Raw genomic sequence first — 24,738 nt, forward strand, 5'->3', positions numbered from 1 at the left:
CTCAGTATCCCATGGAGAGGCATGTATAGACCAGATCTGACCAGATGGACTGAGGTTTTACTTTAAGAGAAGGACCTGTTCTTTTCCATACTCCTTTCTTTTAGGGCTTTTGTGGGAGAAACCTTCCCAGTGAGCTAAGTGGGGTTATCATCTGAGCTTGGGCACCGAGAGCTGCTCAAGGTGGTGTATAGTAGTCCTGCAATGTCAGCTGCCTACCTCTGACTACAGATCCTCTGCAAAGTTGGGTCTTCACTTAGTCCTTGTTCTTGGGAGATGGAGAGCTACTGATCCTACCTAGCTTATTTTCAGGCATTTAAGAGATTGCCACCAGGGGTAATCCACTTGACAGTCTAGTTTGTCTCTTCATAATTAGATACTGGAAAGGAAGGTTTAATATATAGAAATGGATTTGGCTTTAATATTTCATTTTGTTTATAGTTCTAATGTTCAAAATTGATAAGGACTTGGTTCCTTTAGGAAGCCAGTGAAAGCATTAATTTGAATGAGTTAGCTCTATTTAAGTGAGTTGAGAACTGTGTGTATCCTTTTTCTTTTTTTTAAATTAATTTTGTCTTAGGATGATTGTAGATTTACATTTAGTTGTAAGAAATAATACAGAGAGATTCCAAGTACCTTTAATGTGGTTTTCTCCAATGGACACATCTTGTAAAACCATAGTACAACTGTATAACCAGCTTATTAACTAGTACAGTAAAGATACAGAACATTTCCATCACCATAAGGATCTCGCATTTTGCCCTTTTACAGCCACACCTTCTTTCCTCCCACCCTCATCCCTTTCTTAGGCCCTGGCAACCATTAATTATTTCTCTTCCTATAATTTTGTTATTTCAAGAAGTTAGGTAAATGGAATTATATAGTATGTAGGCTTTGGGGATTGGCTTTTTTTTTTAAATTTTAAACTCAACATAATTTTCTGGTGATTCATCTAGGTTGTTGCATCTGTCAATAGTTTGCTGCTTTTTGTTTCTGAGTTTTATTCCCTCCTACTCTTCATTTAAAACCACATTCCACAGGATTATAATTTTTGCTTCAATCATAACACATAAGAAAGTTCAAGACAAGGAATGTCTATTACATTTACCCTTGTTTTTGCTTATCATGTTCTTTCTTCTTTGCTGATGCTCCATGGGGTCCATTCTTTTATTGTTTCCTTTCTGTTTAGAAAACTTGCGTTAACCATTCTTTCGGGGTAGTTTTGCTGACAGTAAAGTCTCTTCATCTTAGAATGTCTTGATTGCCCCATCATACTTCAGGGTTCTTTCAGTGAACTTAGGATTTTAAGTTGACAGTTACTTACTTTCAGCACTTGAGAAATGCTGTGCCACTTGCTCTAACCTCCCTGGTTGCTGATGAGAAATATAGTCATTCAGGTTGTTTCTCTTAGAGCTAAGTTGTCATCTCTTTCAAGCCACTTTGAAGATTTCTGGGTTGTTGTTGTTGCTTTGTCTTTAGTTTTCAGAAGCTTAAAAATCTGGTGTGGATTCCTTTAGATTGGTCATATATGGATAAATCTGTGTATTTGTGTCTTCTGCCAAATTTGGGATGTTTTTGGCCATTATGCCTTCAAATACTTCGTCAGTTCTACTCTTTAACTTTTCCTTTTCTGAGACTCTGATGATACATTAGTTCTTTTGTTCTAGTCCCATAGGTACCTGGGTGTCAATTTATTTATTTGTTTATTTATTTTTTCAGCCTGTTTTCTCATTTAGATTGGAAATTTCTGTTTGTTATTTCTTCCAGTTCATTTTTTCCTCTGAACCATCTATTATGTTGTTGAATCCTTGAGTTTTTTAAAAAATGCAGCTATTGTATTTTTTAGTTGTAAAATTTCCATTTGGCTTTTCTTTATATCTTCTGTTTCCTGGATGAAACTTTCTGTATTTTTATTTGTTTTAATATGTAATTATAATTATTGAAGCAGTTTTATCATGGCTGCTTTAAAAATCTTTGTCAGACCATCTGACATCTCTGTCATATTAGTATTGGCATCTGTTGATTATCACTTTTTAATTCAGTTTGAGATCTTTTTGGTTCTTGGTATGATTTGTGATTTCCTTTGGAAACCTGGACATTGTGAGTGTTAGGTTGTGAGACTCCAGATCTTGCTTAAACTTCTGTTTTAGCTGCTTCCTTCTGATACTGCTCTGACAAGGGAAGGGGTCCTACCTTACTGATAGGTGGGGGTAAAAGTACAGGTTTCCCTCCATTGATACCTGTTAGAGGGTGCTCATCCTTACTGCTGGACAGAAATGGGAGTTCTCCTTACTAAGTCTTCTCTGAAACTTCACTGGCTAATTAGGGATAGAAATGCCTCATTGCTCTTCCCTATGTGGTCTCCATTAACTCATGGTGACAGTAGCATCACTAGCACTGGATTGGGCATTGGCGAAAGTTCTCATTCTCTCTAAGTCTCCTCTGACACTGCCCCATTGGCTTTATTACAGGAATGCCACTAGCACTCTCCATGTGGGAGGAGAAGGGGTTTGTCACTGCCTTGTTGGGATTGAAAGTCTTCACTTTCTTAGACTTCTCCAATACCATCCTGCTCAGTGGAGGGAGAATTGGGGCACCTTGTTACATGCTGTGGAGGGTGGAAATCTAGGTTTTTCCACACAGCTTTTGCTGGCATGAGTGGATGTATTAGTCAAGGTTTTCCATAGAAACAGAACCCATAGGAGATATATCTATATCTATATTTGTATCTGTATACATATAGAACCACATCACACAGTATTATGATTTTTGCTTCAACCATAAAAAGTATGGGTGTGTTGTGGGTGTGTGTGAAGAAAGAGAGAGAGACAGACAGACAGAGAGAAAGAGAGAGATGATAAGGAACTACTAGCTCACTTGATTCTGGAAGCTGAGTAGTCCCAAGATCTTGAGTTGGCAAGTTGGAGACCCAGGAGACCTAATGTGTAGTTCCAGTCCAAGTCTTGTAAGCCTGAGGACCAGGAGGGCCAATGATGTAGTTCCATCCTGAAAGCTGGCAGGCTTGAGACCCAAGAAGAGCAGATGTGCATTAGGGAGGGCAATCTGCTTTACAGACACACCAGAATAATGTTGACCAAATATTTAGATACATTGTTGTCCAGCTAACTCGATACATAAAATTAACTGTCACAATGAGTGTGGGGCCACAGTTTTTTCTGTGGTGTTTGGCCAGAGTAGAGAAACAGATATTCTTACAAGGTTTTTTGTTTTTTGTTTTTTGTTTTTCCTTTTCCTAGATTCCTTCTTTTCTGTTGTTGTTTCTTTCTTTCTTTCTTTCTTTTTTTTGGGGGGGGGCGGCTAGAGAGAGTAGCTTTCTTGGAGCCTTTTTCTGTCTATATGCATAGGCATTTCCAAGTTATCAAGCTTTTTCAGTTCCAAGTCTGGGTTATATGGTAAAAAGGAAACAGGGAGCTAGCTCACCACTGTGTCTTTCCTTAGGTTTTGAGATCCCAGCAGGTCTGCCTTCTTCTATCTTTCAGAGTCTTCTGTTTGTGTTGTATATATTGTCCAGGGTTTTTAATTACATTAGTAGGAGAGATAGGAACAAATGTCTGCTCTTGTTCCCTGAAAGTGGAAGTCTCCAATGTAACCTCTTTTCAAGGCTTTTTAAGGCATTTCAAGGTTACTTGGATAACGAAAGAAAAGGGAATGAGCAGAAATTTCGAACTGGAGAGAGTTTAGGCCAAGAAAACTAAAAAGTGCTGCAGAGAATAGAAGTTGGGGAGTGGCATATAGTAGAGATTTGCAAAGAAGTCATTTAAGTCTGCACATGTATTCTAAAACCAAACCATTTGTAACAGTGTCACAATTCTTAATTTTTAATCTTAGTTCTCTGCTTAAGGCCCCTTCAGTGGCTTTCCATTAAATTAGAATAAAGTCCAGAACCTTGCACATTCTCACTTCCTCAACCAGTGCCAATCTTCATTTTCGGTGCTCTGGTCACAATGTCTCTCTCAGTCTTCAAGGTTCTCTGCTGTCTCTTATATCTGGACTCCCTTCAAGATACTATTCCCTCTCACTGGATGGCACATTCTTCCCTAGAGTTTGGTTGGTCACTGCTGTCTCTCAGGTATTCATTTAAATGTCCCATTTCAAGGAAGGCTGACTTAGGTGAGGCCTCCTTGTTATAAGTTTCCCTGACATTTCACATTTCCCCTCTCTCCACTTTAATCATACTTCATTGTTAACTACTTTAAAAAAAAAAATCTTTGTACCAGACTATAAGATATTTCTGTTTTGTTAACTCTTTATCAGTCAAACCTAGCAACATCCCTGGTCTGTAGTCTGTAGCTATATAAATATAGCTTAGACATATTTGGGTATATCCTTGTGTCTTTGAGCGAGCTACTTATTTCTGTAGTGTTGAGATTGACTATGCATTGTTGTATTACCTGAGTCTATTCTTTTTTAAGCATTCAATTTAATTTTTTGAATTAATTATACAGCTTTATGGTTTAAAAATCAAAAAGTATGAAAATGTATACAATGAAAAGTCTGTTTCCACGCTAATGCCATCTGCCCAGTTCCCACCTGCCTCTTACCATTGTAACTAAGTTTTTATGTGTATTTCCAGATTTCCTTTACGTAAATACACGCAAATATACACAGCTTTAGCCACCCACCCATTCATATTTTTTCTGCCTTTAGCACAAATAATAGAATACTACATATGCGATTTTGTACTGTCTTCCCACTTAATATACCTTGGAGATATTTTTATATTAGTTCATAGAGAATGTCTTTTTTCCCTTTGGTAGTTGCATAGTATTTATTTTGTTACACTATTGTAAATTGTATTTTTTAAAAAATTTCGGTTTCAGCATGTTTGTTTCTAATATATGGAAAAGCAGGTGATTTTAGTATATCGAACTTAACATCCTGCAATCTTGGTAAACTCCTTCTTCTTTATTAGCTCTAATATTCTATCAGATTTTCTACATAGATAATCATATTGTCTTCAAATAAAGACAGAACTATTTCTTCTTTTCCAATCTGAATGACTTGTTTTTTTCTGGTCTTAGTCCACTGTTTCTAGTATGGCCTCCAGTATGATGCTGAATAGAAATTTTGAGAGTTGACATCCTTGTTTTGTTCCGTTGTCAGTACAAAAGCATCAATATTTGATTTATAAATTTGATACTAACTATAGTTTTTCAAAGATGCCTATTATCAGGTTGAGGAATTTCTGTTTTTAATTTCTTAAGATTGTCTTATTTTTGGGAATGAATGCTGTTGACTTTTGTCAAACTTTTTCTGTCTATAGAGGTGATCACAGTTTTTCTTTTTGCATTTGTTAATATGGTGAATTGTATTGATTAATTTTTGAATATTAAATCAACCTGGTATACCTGGGACAAAGTCATGTGGTTAAAATATATCATCTGTTTTATAAGGACATCTGTGTTCATGAGGAATGATGATCTGTTTTCTTATAATGTTTTTAATGTCTTATAATGTCTTTCTTGTAATATAATGTAGTTCTGGGATTGGTGTAGGCCTAGCTTCATAGAATTATTTGTGAATTATTCCCTGCTTTTCAACTTTATGGAAGAGTTTGTACAAAATTGGCATTGTTTCTTCCTTAAATGTTTAAGAGACTTTGCCATTGAAAGTGTCAAGGCCTTGGGTTTTCTTTGTAGGAAGGTTTTTAACTACCAGTGCAAATTTTTAGAAGGTTATATATTTCTTCTATATTGGGAAAAAATTGCTCATGACATTTTAATTACCCTTTTTATGCCTGGAGAATCTGTAGTGATGTCATCTTGTCATTCTTACTTGGTTAATTTCTAATTTAATTCCATTGTGGTCAGAAAACATACTTCATATGACTTGAATCTTTTTAAATTTGAAACTTGTTTTATGGCCTAAAATACATAATCTATCTTAGTGAATGTTCTGTGTACTTGAGAAAAATGTATATTTTGATGCTTTTGGATGGAGTGTTCTAAAAATATAAATTTATAGACTTATTTAAAGCTATCAATTCAATATGTATCACTTTCATTATTGTCTTTGTATGTAATCTTCAACTTTGGTATTCTTTCTTTGAAGAGTTTTAGAGAAGGTTTATTTTTAAGTGGAAAAAGTACCTTATTTTCTGATAGGTGATTGCTTTCTGGGTTTATTGTATCATGATCAGATAATGTTGTGTGTACTACCTTTGGGAGTTTATTTGGATTTTCTTTGTAGCCCAAGGTATGCAGTTTTCATTAGTGTTCAGTGAGCATTTGAAATACAGTGCTTTGTGTGTTTTCACAGAGAATAGTTCAGTATCAGTCAGATTTTTTATAGATCTTTTAAATCCTTGCTCATTGTTCTCCACCTGATTTCTCATGGACAGTGAGAAGTAAAGTGCCTTTTGGATTGTGTTCTTTTCTCTATTTTTCCTTCCATCTTATGCTTTATGAATGTTAGCATTGTTAGCATTGTATAATTTTGTTAGCTTTAGGAATGTTAGCATTGTTAGCATTGTATAATTTAGTATGTACTATAGAGTAATTTAGCCTATAGAAATAGGAAGTTTACCTTCATTATGATTTATTTATTCATGTAATTGCCCTTTTAGCCTGAATTTTGCTTTATCTGATTGAAATATCACACCTTGGGTTTTTCTTTGCATGGTGTACTTTTGCCTACTCTTTTACTTTCACTCTTTCTGGATCACTTTGTATTTGTATTTGTATTTGTTTACTACATAGACCTGGGGGTTTGCTTTTTTGAGATATCAGATTTTTGCTTTTCTCAGCAAAGATACTAAAAATTCTTAAGATTCTTAAGGGAGGTAAGCCAAATGTATTTTGTTTTTATATTTTCTCTATTTCTTATTTGTGCATGTACTTCTGATAATTGGGAATGTGTATTTAATTCCAATGATTACCTTTAGGATTATAGCTGAAAGCATAGTTCCCCATGCAGTGATTAAAAATTAGCATACCTTTTCTTCTTCCTTTCACCTCCTTCATTACCACATTTTAACCATTATCTGAATATTTGCTCTTGGACTGTTAAAACAGGCTTTTAATTCCAGTTTTAATGTGAGCTTTAAAGGCTATCTTTTGACTACCACCTTACAGATGAAGCCAGTGAATCTTTTCTACCTCCCACCTTCTTTCCTTTCTCCTCTGTTTGTCTTAATATAAACCTTTTACTCATCGTCAGAGTGTATCAGTTTGTTTTACTTTTGCTGTTAAATGTAGTTCGTGCTGATCACCATTGCTTTTGCTGTGGTTTCCCTGGCCATTTTGTAGTTGCTGAAGTTGTTTATGAAGAAAGGTTCAGGAAAACAATATTCTTTGAGTTGTTAAGTCTTCAGATTGTTGGACTCTAGCTTTTATGTTGAAAAACATTTTGGCTTTTCTTATGGATCTTGAAGATACTGCTCTCTGACATTCTGGCATTGAATACCACTGTGGGGGAAATAGTAAGCTTGGCACATGTTTTCCCCCCTTTCATAACTGACCTATCATTTCTTCTGGCTATTTCTTTACTACTTGTTGGAATCCAGTAACTTTACTGCACTGGGTCTCAGTGTAACCATTTTAAGGCCATTTTTTTCTGTAACATATGATGTGTTATTTCAATATCTAAATTTAAGTCTTTCTCGCTCTCTGTTTTGTTGTTGTTGTTTTTGTGGTTTTTTTTTTTTTTTTTTTTTTACTTTCAGGAAAGTTTTCTTGAGTTGTATCTTGAACTGTTTGTTCAATTGCACCGCTGGAGTTTTCTTATTCAGGAATTCCAGTTTGATGTTTTCTGTTTCTTTTCCTCCCTCTTCCTCCCCTGACACTTTCCTTCCCCCTCTTCCTTCCTCTTCTTTCTCTCCCTCCCTTCTCCTCACATACCACCAAGTACTGCTTTTACCACTCAGTTGTCTGCAAGCTGGATGTCACCGATCACTGTATTTACTGTTTAATCAGGAACATAAAACACCTACTTATTAAAGGTACCAATGATATTCAAATTTCTAAGTCCAATAAACACTTTCCAGATCTTATCCATCCTCAGTGCTGTATTAAAGAGTGACAATCACCTTTCCTTTTTGAAGCTCTGTATCATTTAGCTATCTGTAATTGTGTGCCCTTCTGATTTGTATACCTTTGTGATTGGTCTTGAATTGGATTTTGTTTCTATCTTCTGACCATAGTGTAGCTCTTAGTCTTAGGATAGTTCATTGTCCACTGGTTTCTAACTCTGTTTGTTATCCCAGGACAAGTTTATTCATATACATTGTTTCCTCTTATAACTTAGAAATCTATAATTCTTTTTTTTTTTAACTGAAAAACATTTTTTTAAAAGTAATCTCTACCTTAGCATGGGGCTCAAACTCACAGCCCCGAGATCAAGAGTTGCATGCTCTACTGACAGTCAGCCCAGGCACTCCTAGAAATCTATAATTCTAAGCCCGATGTTTTAGATTACTCAGTTTCTTATTATTCAGCATCTAAGTAAAGATGTTCCTAAAATCTGCCATAGTCCAAACTGCACTTAGTTTCTTTCTTCTAACACTTCTACCTATATTCCTTATTTCATTTTGTGACATCTTCATTCAGCTGTCACTTAAGCTAGAAACTTGGGAGTTATCATAGACTCCTTCCTATCCCGTCCAGCCCACAACCAATCTGTCACCAAGCTAGGGTTTTCCTTTATAAATAGCTCTTAATTCTGTCTGCTGTGTTTCAGGTCTACCGTCATACCCTAGTTTAGTCCCCATTTCACTTTAACTGCTGTAATAGCCTTATACCTTCAGTCTTGGTTTTCCAGATACTCCCATCATAAAATCACTATAGTGATCTGTGCTAAATGTATGAATCTCATGATTTCAGTCTTGATTTCTCTCTAGTAAGTGTATCCTTAGTACTTAGTACTATGCCAAGCACTTCTTTAATTTTTGCATTTGGTAATTTTAAATATATTTAATAGTTTCTCATAATACTTGAACTTTTAAGAGTCTACCCCTGCTGTTTGTGGTTTCTGCTGATGTTTACTCATGGTGCATTATTTTGTCTGGTGCTTTAAAATTTTTTGTTTACAACACATTTTCAATAGGTCTTTATCAGTAGAACTTATTTTGCCTGTGTTAAGTACTGTCTCCAGAGAAATTTTGAATTTGTTTCTCTTTCAAGTGCCCCAAGAGTATCCTTTCTCAGAATCATCTTTTATGTTCCATTTTTTCCTTGATTTTTCCTGTCCTAAGGAGACCATGTAAATTCAAATCTCAAATTTACCTACAAACAGGATATTGATTATAGATCCTCACAGAGTACAGATTTACCCCCACTGAGTCCAGGCTAAGACAGACAGTCTTTCTTGTCCTCTTCCTAGGTTATTAGGCGGATCTCCCTCACCCCTTTTCCTTTCACTAAGGATGCAGCTTTTCAAGAATCCTGGTTTTAGGAAGATATTTGTTTCGGTCTTTTAAGTTGCAGGCATCTAAGGTCTCAGCTTCTTTCTGACATTAAAACCCAAGCTCTTAATGTGACCAACAAATGTATAAGACAATCTCAGTGACAGCTGAACATTTATTGCTTTGGATTTCAGTTTCCTTTTCATTTTTAGACTCATATTGCCCTTAATTTCTTAGGAACTCAACCATGTTTTGTAAGGAATTTTAATTAAATATCTAGGGAGATTTTTTTCCCCTCCAGATTATCTGGCCCACTGTATTCTCACACAGGGTTGACACTTGCTGTAACTCGAACACTTGTCACATAATTTTTCACATAACCTAACACTTTTCAATTATTTTAGTTCTGTTTTTGAAGACTCTAAATAAGATTTTAAATCTTGTTGTAAGAACTGTTGATGACTAAAGGAAGCAAACTGGTCATGTATAACCTCATAATTCTTTCAGGATTATAGGTCCTTCTAATACCTCTCTCAAATAGTAAGGGTTCCTTGGTTTTATTTGTTTTGTCAAACAAGTGTTAGCCTGTGGTATTGTCTTCTTCACATAGTGCCTTCTCCCCTGGTGGTATTTTTTCCCTGCCTAGAACTTAGGCCTTCTAGGATTTTATTATTATTATTATTATTATTTTTTAAGGAAACCATTTCCCTGCACCCAGCAGAAAATGAAAGAGTACTACTGAAATCTAATGCTTGGTTACTTGACAACTTCCAGTAATAATAAGCTGTTGTTTCTCTTGAAAAAGGCCAAAATTATGGGTTGCCATTCACTGATACAAGTCTATACAAGATGAATTTAAAGCAATCAAAATGTTATGAAACCGAGAAGTTAAATCAAACTTAAAATAGCTGGTTTGGAGGATTGTGACAAAATGCGGACAACCTTAATCACCTGAGCCACCAACAAGACCAACTGTATTCTGTTATCAATTTGATGTATTTTCTTCACATTTTTTTCTTTTCCTTTGCAAATTTTCTTTAAAAGGTAGTGAGATAAATGCATAGTTTTCACCTAAAATTTGTTATGTTGTTGTAAACTCTTTGTAAATTTGTAATATCTACCTATTTGACTTAAATAGCAAATTTACTTAATGACGTTCCCATGTTATATATTTAATTTCCATGTCTTCCTCTCCTCCCTCTTCTCCTGTTGCTTCTGTTATAGATTTGCAGTGAAAACCTTAATGCATTAAACACTTCTTTTCTTAAATGTATTTAGGATAAATTTCCAGCTCGAATTACTAGGTAAAGTCTTTTCACATTTTTAAGACTTTTGACTCCTAGCGCCAAATTACTTAACAAAAGCATGGTATAAAATTCTATTCTCCCAACAATTTACCAGTGTCTTAAGCAGACCACTTTGATTATGTCAGACCAATGGTCCATGGGACAGAGGTGTGGTGCTAATGTTTTCTTTATGGTTTCTCTTCAGGACATGGTGCCTGTCATCGTTGATTACTGCCTGTTGTTAGAGCGAAAGTAAGTATTCACTGCCTGCCAGATTCAATTATTTTGAACCCAGATTGCTTCTTGCTTATATTGTAATTTACTGTTATAAAGTCTATGAATTTGGATATGTTTTTTAAGAAAGTTTAATTTACAGAAATTTAATTAACAATTTTCAGTGCATTTATCTACTAAAACTAACTTTCTAAAATAGATGCTGTGGGTGTATCATCTATGTGTTTGTGTGGCTGGATAGTGGAGGCAAACATAACTTACAGAAGAGCAATCCTACTAAAAGATCTTAAAAGTTAAAGTGTATGATTCATGTCCTCTATATATAGCCTCTTCGATGAGCTATCACTGAAACACAGTTTTACAAACCACCCAAAAAAGGACAAAATTCAGAGTGCTTTTTCTGTTGGTTTTTAGAGCCTTTTGTTGAAAAGATATCTCTTGATTTGGCCTTGTGGGTTTAAATGGTAACTATACAAATTAATCGATCTTTGCTAGTTTACAGTTTTTTCACACTTAAAATAATAATATCTCCTCTCTTGCGAAGAGCCATAACAGCTTTTCGTAACTTGGTTTTCTCTTTACCCCTCTTTTCATACTCCCTTCCTTGTTATTTATCTTTTAAAGCAGCTCAATTGTTTATGGATCAGTTTTACATATTTTCTTTAATCTTCATAATTGCTGTGTAAGGTAATGTTTTTCTCATTTCCTGATGAGGAATTTGAAATGTAGAGATGTACTGAATACTAGTAAGTACTGGGATCAGTCCAGATCTTCAAATTGACATAATTATGAGATAAAATAAAGTACTTAAGACTGAATTTTGTTTAGATTAAGAAGGAATACATTTGTAAAATGGATTATTTCTACCTAGAATGGTACCTGGCACAAAATAGCTATTCAGTACCTGATGGATGAATTAATGAAATAATTCTACCTCTTGGTCTGCGGGGTGACTTACAGTCGCTATTGTGGATAGGTGAATACTAATCTTACAGTGGTGTAGAGTTAAAATGGCCCCAGTAGTTATAAGATGAAGGATGATGTAGGGGAAATGAAAAAATGGGTTCTTTCAGAAATATTTTTTTTTTTTAAAGATTTTATTTATTTATTTGACAGAGAGAGATCACAAGTAGGCAGAGAGGCAGGCAGAGAGAGAGAGAGAGGAGGAAGCAGGCTCCCTGCCGAGCAGAGAGCCCGACGCGGGACTCGATCCCAGGACCCTGAGATCACGACCCGAGCCGAAGGCAGCGGCCTAACCCACTGAGCCACCCAGGCGCTATTTTGTTTTGTTTCCAAAATATCTCTGAAAGAGAAGCTTTTCTTATTTATATGATTTGAAAAGGAAATATTTCCAGCTGTATGTAATAGTCTATGGACTGGCTGAGAATGCAATAATTACTTCATTAAATCATAGCATATAACCTAGAAGATAAGATCTCGTCTGGGTTTTTAACCAAATTAGGATCTATTTATTATTTCTTTGCTTTTACCAACTTCCTCCTTTCCATTTAATTTCCCTGACTCCTTAGCATGTTATTTTTCAGGCTGTGTCCGAAACAAATATAGTATCTGTTGTTGGAGATCTCAGAGAGAAACTCCAGCAGTTATAGTATATTCCTAATCTTTAAAGGAAGGAAGATCTCAAGGGTCCTTTTCCCAGCTCTTACCTTTCTCTCTCCTTCCTCCCACTCATACATACTAGGTACACTCAGACATGCCTACATCCAGGGATATTTTCCTGGGACTGTAGTGTAAATAGTATGACTTCCTCCTCTCTGGATTCCCCCATCTTCAAAGGCTGAAGACCAGGGCGCCTGGGTCACTCAGTTGGTTAAGCATCTGCCTTCAGCTCAGGTTATGATCTAAGGGTCCTGGGATCAAGCCCTGTGTCGGGCTCCCTGCTCAGTGGGGAGTCTGCTTCTCCCTCTGGCTCTGCCCCTCCCCACATCATGCTCATGCTCCCACATTCTCTTTCTCTCTCAAACAAACAAACAAATAAATAAATCTCTTACCAAGAAAAGAGTGAAAGCTTAATTGTGCATAACACAAATAACATTTTACAAAATGTAGTATAATACTCCGCTAATTTCAGGTTACTTCTTCCACTTCAAGGGTCCTCACTTAAATGCTCAATCCTAGCCCCTTAATGTTTTTTATCTTAATATCTTTTGATAGAGTACATTGTTTTTATAGTCACCCCTTTTTCAGATACTGTTTCTCATGTGAGTCCAGTTATGAGCACAATACACGTTCTGAACTGATTTTGACTGAGTAACATATGAGTAACTATGATCACTGTTACTTTCTGTTACTTCCTAGAACCCCCATCCAGGAGTAACAGTAATTGAACTACCTTATATTCGTATTCCTATTTATACCTAAGAATTCTTTTGTAGTGTAAAATCCCTTTACTATGGCAGGAACCACATTTCTTTTTTTCTTTAAGGCATACTGACCAGTATGTTATAGACCTCTTTTTTTTGGTTAAAATTTGGTTTTATAGTCTTTTTGTGAATTGTTTAAAATCACAAATGACAGGAAATTCACTTGTACTTTTTGGAAGTTTTTCAAAGACTTTTGTTTGTATAATTTGATTTCTTTCACAATTTCCTTTCAGTTTGGTAGTGTGTATTTTCTTTTTAGTATAGACAAAAGATACATCTTAAGCTTTATGTAGGACATTTAATGATTTGTCATTTTGCCTATAAAATGGTAGGCATAATTTCAGTTTATTTTGAAAATAGGTCCAGAGTTTACTTGAACTATAATCATAATTTTGAACATTGTTTAAAAATAGGCTTTGTTTTTATATGTGAATTATATCTCAATAAAGCCCGAAGACAAAATAGATGCTGTGTGATCTTGACCGCTTTGGGCTTATATCACTGTAAACAGATATCCAAAAAGAAGATACCATTCAGATGACTTGAATTATGTATAAATCTGTACCAGAAATATTTCTGTTAAATCTAAAGTGAATCAGAAGTGGCCTTTAATAGCCAGGGTGTTTATTTATTCTTGTTCAACATTAATATTATTGTTTGAGAAAGATCGTAATTATCAAGCGTGGTTGAGAAACTGGATGTTTTAGATCTGTTTTCTTTTTGTTTGTTTGTTTTGTTTAAAGATTTTATTTATTTATTTGACAGGCAGAATCACAAGTAGGTGGAGAGGCAGGCAGAGAGAGAGAGAGGAGGAAGCAGGCTCCCCGCTGAGCAGAGAGCCCGATGCGGGGCTCGATCCCAGGACCCTGGGATCATGACCTGAGCCGAAGGCAGAGGCTTCAACCCACTGAGCCACCCAGGCGCCCCTAGATCTGTTTTCTTGATAACTGCATGTTACTATTTTAAACATCAAAGCTAGGGGGAAAAGATGCTATGCCTTTTTTATTTTATAACAGCTATATTGAAATATAATTCAGATACCATAAAATGCACCCTTTCTAAAGTGTATAATTCGGTAGGTTTTTTTTTTTTTTTTTTAAAGATTTTATTTATTTGACAGACAGATCACAAGTAGGCAGAGAGGCAGGCAGAGAGAGAGGAGGAAGCACGCTCCCCGCCGAGCAGAGAGCCCAATGCGGGGCTGGATCCCAGGACCCTGGGATCATGACCCGAGCCGAAGGCAGAGGCTTTAACCCACTGAGCCACCCAGGAGCCCCTAATTCAGTAGTTTTTAGTAGGTTCACAGAGTTGTACAACCATTACCAGAATCGAGTGCCTTTTTATTTTATTTTATTTTATTTTTTTTTAAAAGATTTTATTTATTTATTTGACAGACAGAGATCACAAGCAGGCAGAGAGGCAGGTAGAGAGAGAGGAGGAAGCAGGCTCCCCGCTGAGCAGAGAGCCCGATGCGGGCCTCGATCCCAGGACCTGGGATCATGACCTGAGCTGAAGGCGGAGGCTTAACCCACTGAGCCACCCAGGCGCCCAATTGAGTGCCTTTTTTAGGAAAGCTTCACAAACTGTGGTACTTATGTCAGAGAATAGAGCATTTTGAACATAATTTCTTAGAATTTATTTTAACCTTGCCATTAGGTTTATAAATAAGGAGAGCAACCCAGATCAACTTTGAGTTTATTAAGTCCTGCTCACATTGACAGGGGATTTATTTACCCAGTTTCGGTTATGTTATGTCGTTCAGACTGGCAAGTATTAAGGATTAATGCTCTTGCTCCCTTTCTGACAGTCTGAGTTTGTACTTAAAATCAAAGCTTACTTTTTCAGATTTTTAAAATTGCAAAATTGATAATGCACAAAGTGAGTTTGGCCATTTTCTCCTTCAATTTGATGTTATGAATGGTAAGCCCCAGATAATGTCTTTAATATGAGCATAAACGTAAAGTGAAGTTATGTAGAAAGAAGACCTCTTTGACTCTCAGTTACTCAGAATGGATTTTGTGTTACAGTGGCTGCAGGGTGGCTAAGTTTGAAGTGATAAACAGCAGTTTGAAGTTAGGACTTAAGGAAATAAAGTCAGCACCCTGGAGTATAATTCCTAAATATAGAAAGAAACACAAGAGCTAAACACTTTTTTTTTTGTATGTACTTTTCTTTCTTCTTCCTTCCTTGATGATCTAATAAATATTCTCCCAAAATGATGAGAACATGTTTTTGAATTTTATTGATTGATTGATTGATTTGGTAAAGTAGGGATACCAATAGGAGTTGCTGACTTTTATTTTTCTTGCATCTTTATTTATAGGCTCTGACTGGTTAACAAAGAAACATATAGTTTTGGCCATTAATCTTACTAGCATTACATGCTGCTGTTTGTTACAGGACTGCCTGCTTTGTCATCTTTTATGCTCTGTTTACTGAATTTCTCACTCTTTAATTTTCCTCCCTAGGGTTTTTGGTATTGAACTAAAATATATAATTATCTTCCCTAGCATGTTGTTTTTAACAACACATTACAGAGTGAAAGTGCTGGCAAATATGGCATTTTCTTTATATTCATTAGAGTTACTTTGTTACTCTTTATCTTTGTTGCAATAAAGTTTCATTAATCTCAGTTTCTTTTACTTGGTTAGTAATTGGTAATCACAAAAATGTGATGGACTATTGATTAAAATGAAACTTACATGAGGAATATGTAACAGAGGGGAAAATGGATGTAAAAATTACATTTGTGGATATGAGGAAAAAATAAATGGATATGGATTTCCCTCCCAGGATATTGCATATACTGTTTATTGAAAAGTGGCATGTGCTTCTGGTGCATTTGTAGCCAATTCTCTTAACATCTGTCCCATTCCAGGACTTCATATGGGGCAAGGATCCAGTCCTGCTCCTTCCAGATTCTTTCTTCACCTTTTTGTGGAATTTAGGATAGACTGAACCTGCAGAGGAACCAGCTACCACTTTTCACAAGTGACATGATGCACGTATAAGGAGATAACACATTCAGTAAAAAATAAACAGTCTTAACAGATAAATAGAATTAGCCTAGTTCTTTTCTTTTTTTAACAATTTATTATTTATTCCTTTGAGAGAGAGATAGCACACGTGTGAGTTGAGGGGGAGGAGCAGAAGGAGAGAATCTTTAAGCAGACTCCCTTCTGAGCACAGAGCCCCAACAGGGACTCAATCTCAGGACCTAGGAGGCCATGACCTGAGCACAATCCAAGAGACAGATGCTCAACGAACTGAGGCACCCAGGAGACTGAGCACTTGTTTTTTCTTAAACAACAAAAGGGAATGAATGAACTGGACAAATGATAATAAATTAGTACAATGTATGAATGGGAACATGGAGAACATTGAATTTTTCCAGTCATCAGAGAATTAAGAACAGTGTTATTTAATTTGTACTTTTTCAAAAAAAGATTTTATTTATTTGACAGAGAGAGAGCACAAGCAAGGGGAGCTCCAGAGGGAGAGGGAGAAGCAGTCTCCCCGCTGAGCAGGAAGCCTGATCCCAGGATCCTGAGATCCTGACCTGAGGCAAAGTCAGACACTTAACCTGATGAGCCAGCCAGGTGCCCCTCATTTACACTTATTAAATTATCTGGTAGAAAAACCAAACATAATTGTTGGCGAAACTGTACAGTTCTACATTGCTGGTGGCAATATAAATTGGTGCTGTGAAACTATTTGAAGATGATTTAGCAATACATTTTGAATTGCCACAGAATTTTTTACATCTTTTGACTTAAAGTGAATTTCTAGAAGTAGAATGAGGAATTAAGTCCCCCAAATGAGAAAGACTAGGTGATGTTCATTGTGGCATCACTCATGGCAGTAAAATACTGGAAGTAAGTGATATATCCAGCACTTCAGGAATACTTAAGTAAATCCCGAAGTGTCAGTTTGGTGAAACATTTTGAGTTAGACAAAATGGTAAGTTTAACAGTAGGTAGTATCTTAGAATGGTGCTTCTTACATAATGTTGCAGAAAGCAGAATTTGGAATTCTCTGATGAGTATAAAATTATTTATGGACTATTTGTAAAAGAAATATGGAATAAATATAACAGTTATTGAGTATGGGGCATTTAGATTAATTTAAAAATTTGTTTCTGCAATAAGATAGATTCTAGATATATTTTTTTAAATGAACATTTTCTCCCTCTTCATCAGTAATCACTACCCAAACCCTTTGGGAAACAAGGGATAAGAACTAGGTAAAGAGGGGCGCATGGGTGGCTCAGTGGGTTAAGCCGCTGCCTTCGGCTCAGGTCATGATCTCAGGGTCTTGGGATCAAGCCCCGCATCGGGCTCTCTGCTCAGCAGGGAGCCTGCTTCCCTTTCTCTCTCTCTGTCAAATAAATAAATAAATAAAATCTTTAAAAAAAAAAAAAAGAAGTAGGTAAAGAAATATATTGACTTTGGAGATCAGTTGGGAATATTTAGGTATCAGGAAAGAAGAAAGGATAAATTAGGAATAATCCTTTTTTTTTTTAAAGTAATCTTTACCCCAAGATCAAGAGTTACATGCTGTACTGACTGAGTCAGCTAGGTATCCCAGGAATAGGTCTTTTTCATATTTTTTCTACTTTGTCATGTTCACTATACTACCCACTGACATCACCATTGTCTTTAAGAAGCAGTGTGGGGTGCCTGGGTGGCTCAGTGGGTTAATAAGCCTCTGCCTTTGGCTTAGGTCATGATCTCAGGGTCCTGGAATCGAGTCCCACATCAGGCTCTCGAGAAGCTCAGCAGGGAGCCTGCTTCCTCCTCTCTCTCTGCCTGCCTGTCTGCCTACTTGTGATCTCTCTCTCTCTCTCAAATAAAATCTTAAAAAAAAAAAAAAAAAAAAGAAGAAGAAGAAGAAGCAGTGTGCCATAATAGACTCAACAGAGGATTTAGGTCAGAAGGCTGAGTTCAGATTCTGATTCTATCACTTGTTGGCTGTGCGACCTTCTACAAGTAATTTATTCAGCTTTTCTTGGTTGTAAAAATATTGGGGGAATTCATTAAGATACTACATATAAAATGTTTTTCACAATATAAAGCTCTATGCTAGTATTGTTACTGTTTTTGTTAAACTTGTCAATTGAAATAGGAAAAAGGAGAAACAGCAGACTGAATTTAGTGAATGCTCAGAATATTCCAAAAAGTGTTTTTTCTTTTTCTTTTACAGGGATCTTTTATTTAGCCAAATGTATGACAAACTAAGTGAGAATTCAGTGGCCAAAGGAGTGTTTTTGGAGTGCCTTGAGCCATATATTTTAAGTGATAAATTGGTGGGGATGACCCCACAGGTAATGAAAGACTTGATTGTTCACTTTCAAGATAAAAAGTTAATGGAAAATGTGGAAGCCCTCATTGTACATATGGATATCACCAGCCTAGATATTCAGCAGGTGAGTTTATAGAAAAATCACTAATATACAGAATATACACCATTCCTTTATTGATTATACTTGTCTGACTGATTGGGCCCCACTGTCCCTTCCATCAACCCCATTTATTTACTGAGCACTTTTGGTAAGGTGTCTCTTAAACTTGTATTTGTCAATATATTTCTTAGGACTGTTCCTTAATGAAAACAGGATTATGAACTCCTGCGAGTCAAGAGTCTTCTATTCCTTTGACATCCCCCACAGCACCTGGCATAAAGTTACATTTGGTAGTTGTTTGGTAGATGCTTACTGACTGACCCTTCTTCATCCATATGTTTGTTCACTGGTACAGTTTTCACCTGCAAGTGAATTTCAACTCTGAGTACTCTTGTGTGAATAAGGAGTATTTTTACTTCTCAGAGTATGATGCCATTTTTCAAAAAGCTACTTTGTGTGTCCAGAGTTGATAACTTCCATGCATTGAGTTTTGAAATGCATGATATAGTATAAGAAGCAAATTACAGGATATCTTGGCTTGATCAGCCAGCCCATTGTTTGTAAACATACCTCCAATCTGTCTGAGGTCTCCACAATAGGTTTCTTTGGTCTTTAACTTAGGAGCAGTATATACTTTGCCTGAGACATTTCACTCTTAACGCTTGAGTTCTGTATTAGTCCTAGTAATGTGCATGCTCCTCCTCCAGAGGCTCAGAGGTGCAAAGATGCTAATAAGTAAGCCCTGTTGAGCTAAAATATGGATGACTTAAAAGATTTTAGGAAGACCAAAAGTAGTAGTTTGTTGTTGTTGTTGTTTTAATGTGCAAATTCACATAAAGTAAACAGCTTGGAGAAATGGTTCTTGTTTTCTTCCTGGAAGCTCTTTATGAATGGCTGTGAGTTTGCAAAGTAAAGGCGGATCCTCTTTTATGTATTCCTTTCTGCTGTATGGGTAATTTGACATAGTTTTCATGTCAAGTAATAGTTCCAGTGATTTGAGAGCATGCTATCCATCTAGTTTTATTTACCTATCACCCATCACCAGTATAAGAGAAATTTCTCATTTCTTGTCTTCTCAATATTTTTAGCTTTCCCCCAACATTATGTAACTATTCTGTAATTTTTTTTTTTTTTTGTTAAAACAATTTAAAAAATCTTCTTTTCAGTTTCCTTTCTCTCCATAGAAGGCTTTTTTCCCTGTGGGTTACTGCCCGATGTCACTCTTTCCAGTCACAGCCAGAAGTCTTGAAAGCATTGTTTAGGTTGTACTTCCATTTTTCCACATCCCAATAACTTTCCAGGAGTTATTGCTTTCGGTGGAGTCAGCAATGCCCTCCATGTCCACTATATCAAATCTAATTTTTCACATTTTACTTACTCTTTCTGTAGCATTTGTTTGTTAATTCAAGAAGCGTTGATTGTCAGGTTCCAAGGGGCTTCAGTGACCCTAGTGGACAAAACTTACCCTCTCAGAGGCTTATATTTTAGCCCAAAAGTTTGAGAGTAAACAGATAAGGCAGAAGTATAAAAAAATAAAAAGTGATGTTAAAAGTCAGGCAGTATATAGAAAGAGAATGTGAGACTATCTTAGATTGCTTAACTGCAGAAAATCTTCCTGAGGAGATAACATTGAGTCTGAAATCTAAATGACAAGAAGAAATCAGTAATGCAGAGAGATCTTGGACAAGATTGTTCCAGGTAAAAGCAACAACTAATGCAAAAAATAAAAAATGCCTTGAATGTTAACATTACAGATAAGAGGCAAACAGGTTGGGAGCTTGCTTGAAAGAGAGATTTAGACCTTTCAGAGCAAGATATAGATTTTCCCATTTTATTCTGGGAATTTAAGGATGATACTTAGTTTTTTGGTGTGAGATAAATGTGGATACTGATTCCTCTAAGAAGATTGGAAGACTGGGTAGGTATAAGTTTGAGAGACAAAATCAGGAGTTCTGTTTTGCCATTTTATTTTGAGATAGCTATTACACATTCAGGTAAAGATATCAAATAAGTGGTTGGATGTATGAGTCAGAGGGGATGTAAATATGTTAGTCATCAGTAGAGATGTATGAACACAGCTCTGGCTGAGAGAGGATAGTGAGATGAGAGAAGAGGGCCCAGAATATGCTTTAGTCTACAAAGACTTTCCCATGACCCTTTGCTTCTGTTTTTCCTCTTAATTCTCTTGCTGCTCCTTATTCTCCTTTGCCACCCTCTCCTCGTCTGCTTCAGCCCTCTTCCCTCTACACTGTAGTATAATATAGCCTTCATAGGAGCGGGATATAGGGTACACTGCAAATCGTCACTGTTCCTCTTCTAAATAGTTTCTGAAATTAATTTCTCTCCAGCTTTAAACACTTCAAGCTTCTTGCTGCCTTGAGACTTTCATCTTTACTGCTTCAGCCTGCATAGTCCTTAGATTCCATCTCTGCTTTTGGCTTATATATGTGCATTCTTTTGGCCCTTGCTTAAATATTGCTTCCTCAGGGGTGACTTGAATACTCCATTACACCAAATCAGGTTCCTTTGTAACACATCACATTTGTAAATGAATTAAATGTGTAATTGAGTATCTCCCCCAGTTGGAGCTCACACCATTTTGTGCCCCTCCCTTCTTTTGGTTAGTGTCAAGATGAACAGTAATTCTGTAAGGGTATAGACCAAGTCTGGGTTTGTTTGATGTTAGCAGGGGGCCTGAATATAGATGTTCAGTAAATAATTTGTAGAGCTATTGACCAAGGGTAAAATGAATATGGAAAAGGGGTGGATAGAGAAAAAAAAATAGACATTGGGAATGTTTAAAAGTAGCAATTGTATAATTAAAAGTAATATTGAACTCCAACAACTCTTACCCTGGCATTGTTTTTGAGTACTGTTCCGCCTTGAACAACATGATTTTGAACTACACAGGTCTGTTCATATGTGGATTTCTTTCAATAAATACAGCACAGTAGTGTGAATATAGTTCCTCTTTCTTATGATTTTCTCAATAACATTTTCTTTGTCCTACTTTATAGTAAGAAAACAGAATATAATACATGTAATGTATGAAATAGATGTTGCTCGACTGTTAATCATTAAGACTGCCGGGCAGCTGTAGGCTATTAGTAGTTGGGTTTTGGAGGAGTCAAAAGTGATATATGGATTTTTGACTGTGCAGGGGTTGGGAGGGATCAGCACCCCTAACCTCCATGTTGTTCAAGGGTCAACTGTACTTCAGTTTTTTTCAGAGAAGGACTAAGAAAAATTAGGGAAGAGTACTTGTTTTTCTCCACTGTTAAAGCTCTAAGGAAAATAATTGGTGAGACTGAATTGTATGGAATAAGCAACTCTTCTTTTTTACAGGTAGTTCTCATGTGTTGGGAAAATCGTCTGTATGATGCTATGATCTATGTCTACAACAGAGGCATGAATGAATTTATTAGTCCAATGGAGGTAAGATACTTCCAAATTTGGACACATGTTTAATACTGTCTGTTAATGGCTTTTTCCTGTTATCCATTTCCTTTGAATGGTTTCTATTTTCATCCAGTCGCTTAATTTCTTGTAGATTTATTATTAGACCTGCACCCATTTTAGCTTGGGACTTTAAGTACCCTTTAATTTCATACCTTTTGCCATTACTTTCTTTTTTATCTGCATAAGTAGGTATTTAAATCCCAGGAAACAAATAGAATTAAAGGTAATGCTTGCCTGTTAGACTTTAAGTTGTTGTTCTTGTTGTTTTTTAAGATTTTTGATATTGTATGTTTTCCAAAAGGTATAAGGAATTTAGTTTATATACTTATTGTTTGTGGTAAATGTACTATTGAGAAATACTCTTTGTAGATACATTGTGCTGGAGGAAGGTCCTGATAACGGTGAAAGATCATTCTTTGTTAATTGCTGATTTGTTGCTTTTCCCAGTTCAGCGTTTACAGCATGCATCAGAATTTATTCTCCTTACCACTAAAAAGCATTTGGGCTTATTTTAAAAAGAACCAAATGCCATATCCATCTTGTTATTTGCCTTAAATTGAGGACAGAATTGTAGATAATGGATTGTGGATTTATATAGTACCTTGCCAGCCCATTGTTTTGTTACAATGACTAACCTGGCTCATCTGCGGAAGGCATCCAAGCAACTTTTTTTTGTTTTGCATATTTAATGGACATCAAAACTGTCTTCCATATTACAAAGCCAACAGGTATCTTGTGATATTCTAGGCTTTCTTAAATACACTTGACTGGGTAGGTGAATATCACTCTAATTCAGTACTCCTCCAGTTTTGGTTGCACCTCTCTTCTCTTGGTCAGTTTCCAGAATGAGTGCCACAGCCCTTTTCCCCTGGTTTTGACTTTGATTGTGTGTCTAGTAAGTATTCCTTACACTTACCACCTCTCAGCTGCTTCCCCATCAAAGTCCAGTACTTCCCTGGAAAGAGAGGTCGGCTGCATCCTCAGTGAGGTCCAGGACCTCTCTGCACGTAAAAAATATTTTCTGTCTCACTGCTAAACCACAATTAGGAAGAATTAATGCAATTTCTGTGAGATGCCCCCATTAGATGGTCCACTGAGGGAAAGTCCCGAGAAATTTCTAAAGAATCCGGGGAGACCCGTGGGAGGACAAAGGGTCCCCACATGGGCCACCAAATATGAGGCATCTCAATTATGGGGGTCTCCTGATCAGATGGGGGCAGCCACAAAATGTAGGGTTACTCTGCTTGGATGGGGGCCTGTGGTGTGGCGTCTGAGGCAAAAGACTTCATCTAAGAAAGAACAAAAGAGATAAAAGTTTATTAAATACACTGCAAGGGAGTGGCAGGCAAAGGAGAGACTGAAACAAGGTAATGGTGAGGGGCCACAGTTATATGGGTATGTTTGGAATTTCTCTTTTTTGGTAACCTTAGGAACTGCCTTGTTGTAATTGGTCAGTTAGGGCCGGTGGCTGTTTCGAGGAGGGTCACTTAATCAGACTGTGTGCACCACCTGTTTGCATTCTGCTCTGTAGGAGCTGTGGGCCCTTTGAGCTTGATCGGATTTCCATTGCTTAAGCCTGTTGCCCAAAAGTGGCTTCTACAATTTCTAGTTTGTCACAAAATAATCCTTAGAAACAGATTCTGATTCAATACATTCTATGGTGATAAAAGTGATTGCGTGGTTTTTGTTATTAGGGCTTTTTAAGTTTTAGTTTGGTGTGTGTGTTTCATTCTTCAAAGTCTGGTTTGCATTTATACCTATACATCTCAGATGGACTGCTGAGTTCTTAAGGGTGACTTGTTTTGTGTTAAGAGAAGTTTTCAAGTTTGATGATTTTCCGAAAGTGCTTGGTATTTGTTATTAAATAGTGATTTGGATAGGTTAGCTAGGAATGGGAGGTTAAACCGGGCACTCTGTGATTCCTTTTTTATAATTTTTTGCCCACAGGGAAATCACTTGTCCATGTTTAGTTACTTTTGTACTTAAAGAGGTCTAAATTAAAAGGTGCCCTGCCTCTTGGATATTTTCTAGGTTTTCTAGAGTGACAGTGTCATCACATTTAAGATGATGACCACAGTCTCTGAAATCTTTCCTTAGTTCTACTTTGGCTCCTTCTGAGATAAAATTAGTGCCTTGTGTTCAGAGGGGAAACTTTACCTCTAGCAATTTAGATCCCAGTGGTGGAGGGAGGGCTGAGAATTAACTGACCAAAGACAGCAGAAAAGATAGTTTATTCACACAAGTACTAGGTGCACTTAGTAAAGGGTACTTTACTGGATAGCTGGAACTAAAGCTACCAGTTTAACAAAATGTGGGGAAGCAGGGAGGGACTTAGGGTTTCCCTGGGAAAGAAAATATGGATTGGTTTTGGGGGCTCTTTGATGCTACTAAACAGTTTAATTTGCATTTCCCAGTGTTAAGGGTCTGTCCTCTCCCAAACAGGGAACTCCCTTTGAGGAAGGCCAATGTAGTTTTGTTGTCAATTTTACCATTTCCAGAGATTGTACTTTAGTTTAAATAATGTTTCCTTTTGTGTCTACTGTTGTTCAGATGTTTTCATTTTAAAGTAATCTTCATTACCATTTTGGTAGGCTATTAATCCTTTCACTTTCTTAC

The 24,738-nt window shown here is 36.5% G+C and overlaps 1 protein-coding gene across 4 annotated transcripts in view; it reads left to right on the forward strand.

Moving 5' to 3' along the window:
- Positions 1–24,738, forward strand: part of VPS8 (VPS8 subunit of CORVET complex) — a 254,482-nt gene that overhangs the window by 69,366 nt on the left and 160,378 nt on the right. For all 4 annotated transcript variants that reach the window (XM_044251922.1, XM_044251925.1, XM_044251923.1 and 1 more), the window contains 3 exons: positions 10,850–10,896; positions 18,465–18,687; positions 22,009–22,098. In XM_044251922.1, coding sequence (XP_044107857.1) covers positions 10,850–10,896; positions 18,465–18,687; positions 22,009–22,098 — 360 coding nt within the window. The remainder of the gene's footprint in view (positions 1–10,849; positions 10,897–18,464; positions 18,688–22,008; positions 22,099–24,738) is intronic.

The sequence above is a fragment of the Neovison vison genome, chromosome 6 (assembly GCF_020171115.1).
Source record: "Neovison vison isolate M4711 chromosome 6, ASM_NN_V1, whole genome shotgun sequence".
NCBI lineage: Eukaryota > Metazoa > Chordata > Mammalia > Carnivora > Mustelidae > Neogale > Neogale vison.